At 43.4% G+C, this 12,309-nt stretch overlaps 1 protein-coding gene across 1 annotated transcript; it reads left to right on the forward strand.

Annotated features, from left to right (window-relative positions):
• The first annotated feature begins 1,189 nt into the window (after positions 1–1,189).
• Positions 1,190–12,001, forward strand: LOC123091361 (transcriptional corepressor SEUSS). Its single transcript, XM_044512853.1, has 10 exons — positions 1,190–1,525; positions 2,327–3,530; positions 3,630–3,749; positions 3,934–3,982; positions 4,060–4,274; positions 4,409–4,477; positions 4,764–4,858; positions 9,923–10,016; positions 10,295–10,364; positions 10,525–12,001. Exons 2-10 carry the CDS (start codon positions 2,460–2,462, stop codon positions 11,478–11,480), a joined length of 2,739 nt encoding a protein of 912 aa, XP_044368788.1. The 5' UTR covers positions 1,190–1,525; positions 2,327–2,459; the 3' UTR covers positions 11,481–12,001.
• Positions 12,002–12,309: the final 308 nt, after the last annotated feature.

Here is a 12,309-nt window from a genome sequence, read left to right on the forward strand (position 1 = left end):
TCAGGAGGTCTTGGCGTTATCCCCCTCGCGAGGCTTGGCCCCTCGCGAGGGTCTTGTCTTGACAGTCTCGTAGATGGGCCATACCAGGCCGTCGAGGGAGCCACGCCATGGGCCGCAGGCAGCCAAGTCTGGGTACCCTGGTTCCCAGAACGTCTATACCTCGCTTGCACTGCCTCCTCCCTTCGGCTGGGTTTATAGAGCATTTGAAAGCCTAAGGTACGAGCGCGGGTGCTCACGCCGTGGGTTGTACTCCCCTTTGGCACATGTATATATTTTTTACAATTGAATAATAGGCTCTAAGTCCAGTACGAGCATGGATGCTCGTACCCTGGGTCGTACCTCGTTCGGCCTATGGTAACATGAGGTCTCATTTTCTGAGATGACGCATGGTACCAATGGGGGCAGTCGTATTCTCGCTCGTACCAGCTGTAAATAAATATTTATCAAATCCTGGTCGTGATTTACCTAGCTAGATAAAATGTAGGGTTTCAATTTGGTAAGAAATTATTTTACTTATCAAAGATAACATAATTTTATTTGGTAAGTCAATGAAAGGTGGGACAATCAAGACAGTTGAAGGAGAACAAGTGGAAAAGAAAGACATAGGAGGAAAAATCAAAACGAAGAGGGGAAGGGAAACACTCCGCGTGACAGTAAAATAAACACTATATATGTTTTTTGAGCTGGACACCGAAATTCCCATCAAAACGAGGCCTTACCACGGCAATTATCCAGGTCTAAGCACCACCCGTGCACTCTTAACTGGAGCACAACGGCTCGGTGCTGACATTCCATTTCTATACATGTTCCACGACCATGTGTGTGACAGGGGGATATCCCATGCCACACCGTTGGCCATGGCGTGGCATGGAGCACACGCACACGCACACGCTCCCTTTTTGACTTCTTTTAACCTCAGCATACAACTAACAAAAACCCAGAAATAAAATAGACCAAACACCGAAACAAAGAAAAACACCCCCCTTAATCATACCCCCTACACCGCAGCCTCACCCCCACCCGCTCACCGCCACGCGGATCCGGCCGGGCGCCGGCCCCAGCCGTCAGTGGGTGGCGCTGGGTGCCGGGCAGGTCGCGGCCCCCGGATCTTAATCAAATCGAATGGGAATTTTGACGTCCGCAAGGACGGAGTCTCGGCATTTTCCTCTTCCCCCCTCCCTCCTCCCTCTCTCTGCTGTTTCGCTTCGCTTTCTCTCTCCTTCCTCGCTTCGCCTCCTCCCTTCTCCACAGAGAGGCCGAATCCCGTCGCCCGCGCTTGGGGACAGGGGGGAAAGATCTTTTCTACGAACCGGTTCTCTTCACCGGCGCGGCGGCGGACCGTACCCTAGCCGGAGCGGAGCTGCTCCGGCGCGGCGGGGGCGGGGGCGGTAGTGGCAGCGAGCGCGTTGCCGGCGGACGAGGGTTCCTGCGGGCCGCGCCGCGCCGCGCGATTTAGCGCGAGTCGTCCTTCGGATCGCTGGCGGGCCGGAGCTGCGTACTGGAGCTGGCTGGTGGCTTCGTGGCGGTGAGTGCGCTTGTTTGAGTATTTTATTTCGTTTGAGCAAGCTGCCTGCGGCCTCCGGCTTCCATTGCTCCAAGCCATAGAGTAACAATTCAGCGAGAACAAAGTTGCAGATGTACTAGATAAATAACCTGACAGCATAAACACGTACCGAAGATTTACAGCTGACCAGCAGAACAGAGTGAAATGTCGAAAATCAGCTTTCAGGGAGTTTATTTATCCAAGCTGCAACATTATGGAGCTTGCTGTGCAGTTAATCACTGAACTGGTCACCATCCCCTCTGAAGAGGTCCATACTTCAGTTGAGTTGCTCCAGCAGTTATATAGCCCAACATGATGACCAGTAACAAATCAGAGACGTGACAATGTTGGGATCAGATGGTAATCTGTGTTGAAAACAAGCATTGCTTCATGTCCTTCGAATTGTCTGCACAACTGCAGCCATGTCTACCGGTGCTAGTTTTTTCCCCCCTACTTTGTGGAAATAATTGATCCAGAAGTCAATTGAGTTAGGTACATAATGTAAATCGTATGTGCATTGTATAACTCTCCAGATAAACTTTGCAATTGGGTATTCAACGAATAAGTGTTTAAATGTGTCAAGTTTTCACAGAATTGATATCTTGTGTCGCTACCGTCTGTTAGTCGGGCTTTCGTCACAGAATGCTTTTATTAGAAAAATTAACCACAAAAGGTTCCTGATTTTTTTTTCTTTTGAAACTGAAAAAGGTCCTGATCTTTAGAAGGCGTACTGGTCTACATCCTTGCATGTGTCCTAAAGTTGCAATCTCTGGTTGTTTACAGGGAATGCTGGCCTAATCCTGCTTAATTTTGGTGGATCTCGTGGGTATGCTGGTCTGAAAGGATGGTGAGTTGAGTGGTGACATAACCTTGGAGCGGTTTGCAGAGCTTGGAGCTCTCCGATTGCCCGCAAAGGATGGTTTCCTCGGGTCCCCCGAACCCAATGGGACCTGGGCAGCCAATGGGTGCTGCTTCTCTTCTCCGGACGAATTCCAGCCTGCTCAGTGGTGGCCAGCAGGGAATGGGTAGCGGCGGCATGCTTCAGTCACAGTCCCCATTCTCATCTCTTGTTTCCCCGCGCACACAGTTTAGTGGGAATGGCCTGCTTGGAGGATCCTCGAATGCCTCCCCCCTGCTCAACAGGCAGTCCTTTGGAAACGGAGGCACTGTGCCGGGTCCAGGGCAAATGGCTAATGGCGGGCTTCCGATGAATACGCTTCAGCAAAGAGGGGGGCTTGATGGTGCTGGTGACTTGATTGGCATGGGTGGATCTGATCCTATGTCATCCTCCCAGGTTAGTTTGGGCAATCACCTAGGTTCAGATAACTTGCAGCAGCAGCAGAAGATGGATATGCAGGATTTGCAACAGCAGCAGCAGCACCACCAACAACTACCGATGTCTTACAATCAGCAGCAATTGTCAACGCAACCGCTGCAGCTGCATGCTACAGTGAAGATGGAGAATGGCGGCAGCATAGGTGGAGTCAAATTAGAACAGCAGATGGGACAGCTTGACCAAAATGGCCCAGCCCAGATGATGCGCAATGCTGGCAATGTAAAATTTGAGCCACATCAGTTGCAATCGTTGAGGGGTTTGGGTGCGGTGAAGATGGAGCAACCGAATTCAGATCCATCAGCATTCTTGCAGCAACAGCAGCAGCAGCAGCAGCAGCACCATTTGTTACAGCTTACGAAGCAGAACCCTCAAGCTGCTGCGGCTGCCCAACTGAACCTTTTGCAACAACAGCGTATCATGCATATGCAGCAGCAGCAACAACAACAGATTCTGAAGAACCTTCCTTTACAGAGAAATCAATTACAGCAGCAGCAGCAGCAGCAGCAGCAGCAACATCAACATCAGCAGCAGCAGTTACTTCGTCAACAAAGTCTAAACATAAGAACTCCAGGAAAGCCGGCTTCCTATGAGCCAGGTACCTGTGCAAAGAGACTGACCCATTACATGTATCATCAACAAAACAGGCCACAGGTATGTTCTTTTTGTTTGTTTAAAAATGTGTAGTTTTATGCTCCAAGCAAAAGCCATGTTCTTAGAACTTAGGGCATCTACTTATTCCTGTTGATGCAGGATAATAATATTGAGTACTGGAGAAACTTTGTCAATGAGTATTTCGCGCCAACTGCCAAAAAGAGGTGGTGTGTATCTCTCTACGGAACTGGTCGTCAAACTACTGGAGTTTTCCCTCAGGTTTACTATTGCTGTTCTCATCGAATCCGTACCTTTTCCCCCTTCTGATTCCATATATTTGATTTATGCAAGTAAACTCTTCTGTTAGTTAGTTGGAGGATTTGGAGTATCACATAGTATTTATAGTATACTTTTGCCTCTCAAGTTATTATTTATAACTTCCCATATATGTTTGCACCTGCAGGATGTCTGGCACTGTGAAATATGCAATCGGAAGCCTGGCCGGGGCTTTGGTAAGCATCATTTTTATTTGTACATCTTCCTCACCTACTCGTGTTTCTAGTTTGATTTTATGTTGTCAACTTTACAGAGACAACAGTTGAGGTCTTACCGCGATTATGCCAAATCAAATATGCGAGTGGTACATTGGAAGAACTATTGTATATTGATATGCCACGTGAATCCAAAAATGCATCTGGTCAGATTGTTTTGGACTATACTAAAGCAATCCAGGAAAGTGTCTTTGAGCAATTGCGTGTCGTACGCGAGGGGCATCTAAGGATAATTTTTAATCCAGACCTCAAGGTATTGCAACTCAGTCTTATACTTTGTTTTTCTTGTCATTTATTCATCATTATGGTGGTTCTCTTATATTGTTGTTGAATAAGTGGTGGCTTTTGGACTAACATATTTCACCTGTACTTTTGCTTGTATTGAAGATTGCATCTTGGGAGTTCTGTGCTAGGCGTCATGAGGAACTTATCCCACGGAGGTCAATAGTACCGCAGGTATTAAGACTTATTAGGTTGCATTTGGGATTGTGGTGGATTATGATAGTCCAGCTTATCCGACCAGCTTTTGCTTATTTTAGTGTTTGTTTGGTTCATTTTTGCCCACTTTCATGGCTGTTTTCCCACCCCAGATTATAAAATAAGCACAGCACAGTTCAGCAATTGGAGACTAAGCCTTAATGTAGAGTTAGACATGGTTTCATTTACAGCCATGGATCTTGTCTGTATACTAGATTTGGTAACGAAGGTTTGATCTATGTTTGCACCTTGATGTTTAATGCAGGTTAGTCAGCTTGGCGCGGTTGTACAAAAGTACCAGGCTGCTGCTCATACTCCAACGAGTTTAACAACTCAGGACATGCAGAATAATTGCAACTCGTAAGGAGATTGGCCCTGCTGTGCTGTGCATAATACTTTCCTTACGTTCTTTTCTAGAGTCAAATTTACATGTTCTCTTAATGTATAGCTTTAGATGTATTGGCCACCATGGCAAGTCAGGAGCCAATACATATACATGTGATACCTCATTCTAGCCATCCAAAGTTTTATGGCTATTGTAGTTGATTTGGTTTTAGCATATGGCCTTCTGTGACCAAACCATACCAACTGAGTTTACCATCCTAGACAAAGCATGGATGAAAATGTTAGGGTTCTGTGAAACTGGTCTCTGGGACCTAAGGACTTACATTGTCAGAGAATCGTCCTTGTCGAGTGGAACATGTCTGGTTAGGTGGGCTTGAGTGAGCTTACCCGTTGCCTGGTTTGCCTTGCAAAAACATGAGTCGCCCCAATCTCAGTACACTTTTTGAGTTGACCCGGATGATGAGCGCTCATGATTCAAGAAGCAATTGTTTCAAAAGGGAGGGCAACTATTGCACACCTACATGTTATAACTAGGTGCGACAATCATCCAGATGGTCTCCAAGTCCACATCATCTAATCCTTCCAAATGTCGCCCAGTTGTCCATGTCTTGAGCTTGCATAATATCATTAACACTAGATGGCTTCAGATGTTCCCTGCTGCACATATCTTAATTTTTTAATGTTGCTCATAGCTAGTCAGTTAATTGAGAATTTGAGGCTGGGGTAAATAAAGTATCTGCTTGCGGGGCTGTCCTGCAATTATGAGATCTTTCTGACTCTTTTGTTGCTTACGCTGTGGCCGCATTGTTATCCTGCTAGGGGAGTATATGGTCTCATTGACATAAACTTCGATATATAATTTCATAGGAACTTTCTGTGAATGAGCTCTTGTGATTTATGAATAGGGCCTTAGCAAGCTGGCCTTCTGCCTCATTTTGCTATGAAAAAGGAAGTGAGCTTCAGGTTGTTTGCGTGCTTGCCATCTTTGTTTCATGCCAAGCGGCCAGTGAGCTAGGCCTGAGGAGTTCACTTGCCATGTACACATGCGCCTCATCTGGCTGCAAATGGGCATAAAAGCAAAGGCAGGAATAAAATGGCTGATTATTATGATGATATTCCATATTAGATAATTTCTTCAGGTTAATATCTATCTTTAGGCTTATAAATAATTTCTGCCCTCTATGTTGTTATACCTCTACATGAAGAGGCGAGTTTTCTCACTTCATTTATCTAGGAAAACTTCCTTATTCTATGTAATGGAGGCAACATAGCATAGTTTTTCATTGACGTGAGGATGGTTACCTAGGGTTTAAACCATGACCACCACCACAGCTCAAGGATGGATTTTCATCTTCATGTGGACCCCAGTCCAACACATAACCAGAAAATCAGTGCATATGGTAGAAACATGATACTTCCTCTGTCCCATATTACTTGACGCTTAAACGGATATATCTAGACGTATTTCAGTGCTAGATACATCCGTTTGAGCGTCAAGTAATATGGGATGGAGGGAGTATCGGGGATTATCATGATTACTTCCTATATTTGACATTTCTTTGGAGTTAGTTGCTATCTGCCATTATTCTCATTTTGAGCAGTCAACAAGTAAAACAAAGAATCCACGAAAAAGGGTAAGCCAAAGGGGAAATACCACGGTATCCATGCGGATGGGATCACATGATTGCAGAGACTGACACGTTGCCAGTTGGTTAGAGTATATGATGCATATTTCAGTTTAATTGATTTCCAATAATACAATACTGTCAGATGTACCTTTAATGCACTTGGCACATGTGCAATAGATGTATTTATGAATTTCCTGCCACCAAACAATTAACACATGCTAAGATCACCCATTAATCTCAAATAAGTATCCACTATTCAAGTAATTTTTTATGGCTTATTCAGTTTTAAAACTTAATTTGTTTCACAGATTTTGGAATTTGTATTTTTGTAAAGTTTTGAAGTGGAAGTTTTTATAGCTTTCCACAAATCTACGAGATTCAAAAAGGATTATAGGTGTTTCAGTTACATAGTACATTTGTATGCTATGTAGTATTAAATCGATTTAGTCTTCCACAACTATATTTAATTCTGAAATTTGCTGATGCGTATGGTTGGATATTTGGATTTTTTCTCCCAAATTATATAATGTTTTGTTTCACAAAGTTCTATGTACTTCTACTAACAATACAATATTAAAAAAATAATAATACAAAAACACTTGATAGTTTCACGTTTCACAGTTCCACCACATAAACTCAAATGTGACTCGATCAGTTTTATACTCAGGATTATCTTCAATATAGAATGATTATCACTTGAATGCCAACAGAATTATATAGTAACAGACTCACTCAATTCGATGTCAAATTCTATGTTTCTGACCATTACTAGTGCAAGCAATAAGACCGACATTTTTAGCCACACTAAATTTGAACTCGCTCGGCATTATCATTAATACTAATAATTAAAAGATGAGAAAGAGGGATTGGGTCTTTATATCCTGTACATGTCACTTGTATTAAGTTATGTAGTTCTGCAGTATTTACTCAAAACAGAAAAGATCCAATCCCTAGACATGCAGGGCCGTCCAGATATCGTGGTCGCGTCCGTAATGTGCCAGGTGATTTCTCTAAACCAAAGTTCTTGTTCTATACCCCCCTAGCCCTTGCAATGCAGCTGCCTCAATGGCAGTGGTATGCTGCCTGGGGCCAGGGTCCACAAGGCCACATCACAAGCCTAAAAGTTTGACCCCCTCCTACACGTCAGCTGCCAGCATCTTGAAACCTTGGTAGGAAAATAATTAGCAAGACATTCCATACAAGGTCCTGTGCAGAAGATAGTGATCCCTGACTAAGTATAGTGAGTAGTTGATCTGCAATGTTTGTGTGGAAGACATGTTTATTTCATACCTAAAAAAAGAATTCTTTTGACTACGTGTGACCAATAAGGACCTTACCATTTGAGCATTCTAAATATGGCGTTTAGTCCGTCTGAGTCGATCTATCATGTTAGAAGCAGTATGTCATTGTACAGTAGACAGGTCATAGTCATGAGTACATATATTTGAAATCAACATATCGTTTGTCATGTATTCGGCTCATTACATATGTCATTTAACTCATAAAAGGAGATTCTCTATAAAAAGAAATATAATTGAAACTTCATTGGAATGAGCTGCGCTAAAATAACATGCAGATTATTCTGCATGTGATGATAATGTGCACATGTCTTCCCATTCCACTGTAATGTGTGGAGGACAATGGGTGATGTGAATCAAGTAATTAACATTGAAGGTTTTGCCATATTTTTGGCTAATTACTATAGTTGAGTTTGATGCACCAACCAACCCTGTTTGGCAATACATGCAGTTAATTTACGTCAAGGCGAATCCTCGTCCCTAAGATGTGGATTAGAATCGTGAGGTTCTGTTAGGACACAAGCTCAGGTCAATCGTCTTGCAAAATGTGCTAACATTGCGAGTGCATGCCCATTCTAATCACACCAGCACCACTCCTTTAATAATAAAATGAGCATGTAGAGTCTCTGTCTCAGGACCTCTTGCTCTTGTACAATTCTTTCATGCGCCAATGAACACCATTAAGAGCTTATGCTGCCAGGCAAAGTGAATAATTTAGATCCATGTTTGTGCACTTATTACCTAACAAGGCAATCTCATCTTAGGCATGATTGTTTATCTCTTACTAGATAATTTGACTCTGCGTTCCAACGGGGGCACAAATCTTCTGTACGCAATCACTGTGATTTACGTGCCATTTTATTGTTACATGTGGTTACGCACCAAAAAAGGACTTTAGTTGCCAATTGGATCAGTACTTATTGGCTTACCCAAGAAACATGATTTTATTTGGTAAGTCAATAAATGTGGGACAGTTGAGGCGGTTTCAAGGGAAACCGGTTGGAAGAAACCAGCAAAACTGGAAACGGAGGAGGTGGGGTCGGGAGGGAGAGTGCGGACAAAAAAAGGAACGTAACACATAACCGTACATACTTATTAAGTAGGGGAGAGAGATATCTTGATTAGCTGGAACGAACCGAAATGAATACTTGCTGATGAATGCAATGGAGATGAGATCTAGCTGAATACCTCGATGGTTCTCAGACTGTAGAACAGGTATATAGAAAAATGCAGTTGCCTAAGAAATGATTTTCATTTTAGCTGAGTAGACTCCAGAGTAGATGCAAGGTACGGGATATTATACTGTGTTATGGAAATCCTGGTCACTCGACCAGAAAAATCTTGGAGGGGCAGAGCTTTGCCCAATCTAACTGGGTTCAGCCAATGACACAAAGCTACAAAAATTCAGGAGGAATAGGATTCCAGCAATAGACATTCTAGTTTCGTGATGGAACTGTATGGTGCTAGCCTGTCCACCCTTGGTTTGGTCCTGTGCCAAAAGGACATGTTAGGTTTTATTTATGCGTGTTAAGCAAGTCCAACCAGTGAGCCTAATTGGAGAGTCCGCAACAGAGCCACTGGTTAGAATAGCGGACAGGTGAATTGGAAGCTTCACTGGGTAAACCGGTCTGGTTTCAGTAACTATGATATCATGTGGCGGAGTACGCTCAAGAAGATGCTTCACATGTACTCCCTCTGTCCCATAATATAAGAGCGTTTTTGACGGAGGGAGTATTTTGTTAGCAATTAGCAACATACTATTTTGTGTTATGTTTCCAATTTACTATCGGTTGGCAACAGCCGACCATATATTGATGTTCAAGAAACATCAAGGTTCATAAACATATAGAAGCCTGAAATGAACAATGGGTGCTTTGTGTTGAACTTCTTTGCTTTGACTTCCAGAACATTATGTTTTGCTTCCCTTTTAATAACTCTCTCTCTCTCTCTCTCTCTCTCTCTCTCTCTCTCTCTCTCTGCAAGAACTTATTATAGTTAACAGTGTATGCTGTTTCAGGGTTGCATGTTATTCACAGCGTTCTTGCTTTGCGTGCTGACTGTTTTTTAGTATCACCGACTCAATGTTTCTTTTAGTAACTAGTATTTTTTTAGTCCATGCAATCCGTACTTATGTGTTAATCCTGTTTCATTAGGTTTGTTGCATGTGCCCGGCAACTGGCTAAAGCTCTGGAGGTGCCTTTGGTAAATGATTTAGGATACACAAAACGATATGTCCGCTGCCTTCAGGTATACTATGGTCTGATACCTCCGTCTGGAAATACTTGTCGACGGAAATACTTGTCGGAGAAATGGATGTATCTAGACATATTTTAGTTCTAAATACATCCATTTTTATCCATTTCTCTGACAAGTATTTTCGGACGGAGGGAGTAGTTTCCATCCACCTGTTACAATTTCTAAGCTCCCATCATTGTTAGAATTTTTGCGATTGTTTAGGTTTTGTAGGTATGATTTAAGTTGATTTTTGTTTCTACTAATTTCATGTAATTCATTGATATTCCCAGATTGCAGAGGTGGTAAACTGTATGAAAGATTTGATTGACCACAGCAAGCAGACTGGATCTGGACCAATCGGTATGACATTTTAATCTTTCCCTTGTGGGGATGGCTACGAACTTGGTTTCTGTGAATTTTCTCTAATTCTGGGTCACAATGGACAGTAGCCTGTTGGGGTGCTATTTGCTGTTTTATGTGATTTGGTTATCTGTAACACCCACAGTTATTTCTATTTCAGATAGCCTGCATAAATTTCCTCGGAGGACTCCATCAGGGATCAACCCTCTTCAACCACAGCAGCAACAACCTGAAGAACAGCAATCTGTTCCGCAGAGTTCAAACCAGAGTGGCCAAAATTCTGCCCCTATGGCTGGTGCGCAGGCTTCTGCCTCTGCCAATGCAGATGTGACATCAAATAATTCTCTCAGTTGTGCACCCTCTACATCTGCACCCTCACCAACTGTTATGGGGATCCTGCAAGGTTCAATTGATTCTAGCCAAGATCATCTAATGAGCAGTGCAAATGGTCAGTATAACAGTGGGAATAATGGTGCAATTCCCAAGGTGAACTCCGCAAGTTCATTACAGTCAAATCCTTCTACCTCTTTCCCTTCCCAGGTACCTATATCATCCAATAACAACATGATGCCTGCCCTTCAGAATACAAACCAACTCAGTTCCCCAGCAGTATCATCAAACTTGCCGCCAATGCAGCCTCCTGCAACTCGATCTCAGGAGCCTGAGCAAAGTGATGCCCAAAGCTCGGTTGAGAGAATCTTGCAAGAGATGATGTCATCACAAATGAATGGTGTTGGCCATGCAGGGAATGACATGAAGAGACCAAACGGATTTACCCCTGGTATTAACGGGGTTAACTGCTTACTTGGTAATGCTGTCACAAATCACTCTGGAGTCGGAGGAATGGGGTTGGGGGCCATGGGTGGGTTTGGTTCAAATCCTACAGCTAATGGGTTGAGAATGGCAGTGACAAACAATGCAATGGCAATGAACGGGAGGATGGGAATGCATCACAGTGCACATGACCTATCACAGTTGGGCCAGCAGCAGCAGCAGCAGCAGCAGCAGCAGCAGCAGCAGCAGCAGCAGCATGACATAGGAAATCAGCTGTTGGGTGGACTTAGAGCAGGAAATAGCTTCAATAATCTTCAGTATGATTGGAAACCCTCTCAATAGCGTGGCTGGAAACACTCAAGTTCAATATGATGATGACGCAGCTGTTCTCACTGGGCTCATCGCTTATGGACCATCAGCGTCAGCGCCATAAACCCCCATTGGACCAAAAGCATATGGGCTTTGCTCTAATGGTGCCATAAAGGAATCATAAGCAATGGTAAGCACTGAGCTGGTCACTGTTATGGTGCATCAGTTTGTTTAACTGGTTCGCTGTGTATTATGCAACTATGACACTGAGCTACCTGCCTTGGTTATCTTACTGAAAGATAAGAGGGTCAGATTCTGCCTGCACGGGGCAGCCGTCGGTACTGGTGTATGGTGTTATTTCTCACCCAGAAAAGAAGTTTTTCCTCTCTTTTTTCTCTCTTGACGGATGACATCCAATCTGTAACTTATCGTCGCCCCTTGCTGTAGCAATCATATGTGCTTATATCTCTCTTTGCTTGAGAATTTTCCCTTTGTAGCCTTACTATACTCTGTGTAAGTTGCCATAGATCTCACTGACAGAATGTGCTTTCTTCTATACCCAAGCATCTCAACCAACTACTCCCTCTGCCCTACTCCCTCCATTTCACAATGTAGTGCGTATAATTTTTTTGCTCCGCCGCAGTCGGCCTTATTGGTTAAATTTATGGTCAAATTTAGATCTCGGAAAACGCGGACGCACTAAATTGTGAAATGGAGGGAGTATAATATAAGAGCGTTTTTGACATTTGATCATGTGCTCGATGCTCCTTCAACGAAGGGGTTAGCAATGAAAAACTGAATGATACTTGCGAACGAACTAGGATGCTCACAAGTTGTTTTTGATCGAATTGCCTAGAGCTTA

This window comes from Triticum aestivum, chromosome 4B, assembly GCF_018294505.1.
Source record: "Triticum aestivum cultivar Chinese Spring chromosome 4B, IWGSC CS RefSeq v2.1, whole genome shotgun sequence".
Lineage (NCBI taxonomy): Eukaryota > Viridiplantae > Streptophyta > Magnoliopsida > Poales > Poaceae > Triticum > Triticum aestivum.

Bases quoted from the DNA above. Each gene is read 5' to 3' on its own strand.
- LOC123091361 (XM_044512853.1), top strand. From the start codon at position 2,460: ATGGTTTCCTCGGGTCCCCCGAACCCAATGGGACCTGGGCAGCCAATG. The intron at 3,983-4,059 runs GTAAGCATCATT...TCAACTTTACAG, and splicing joins GAAGCCTGGCCGGGGCTTTG to AGACAACAGTTGAGGTCTTA. The intron at 4,478-4,763 runs GTATTAAGACTT...TGTTTAATGCAG, and splicing joins GGAGGTCAATAGTACCGCAG to GTTAGTCAGCTTGGCGCGGT.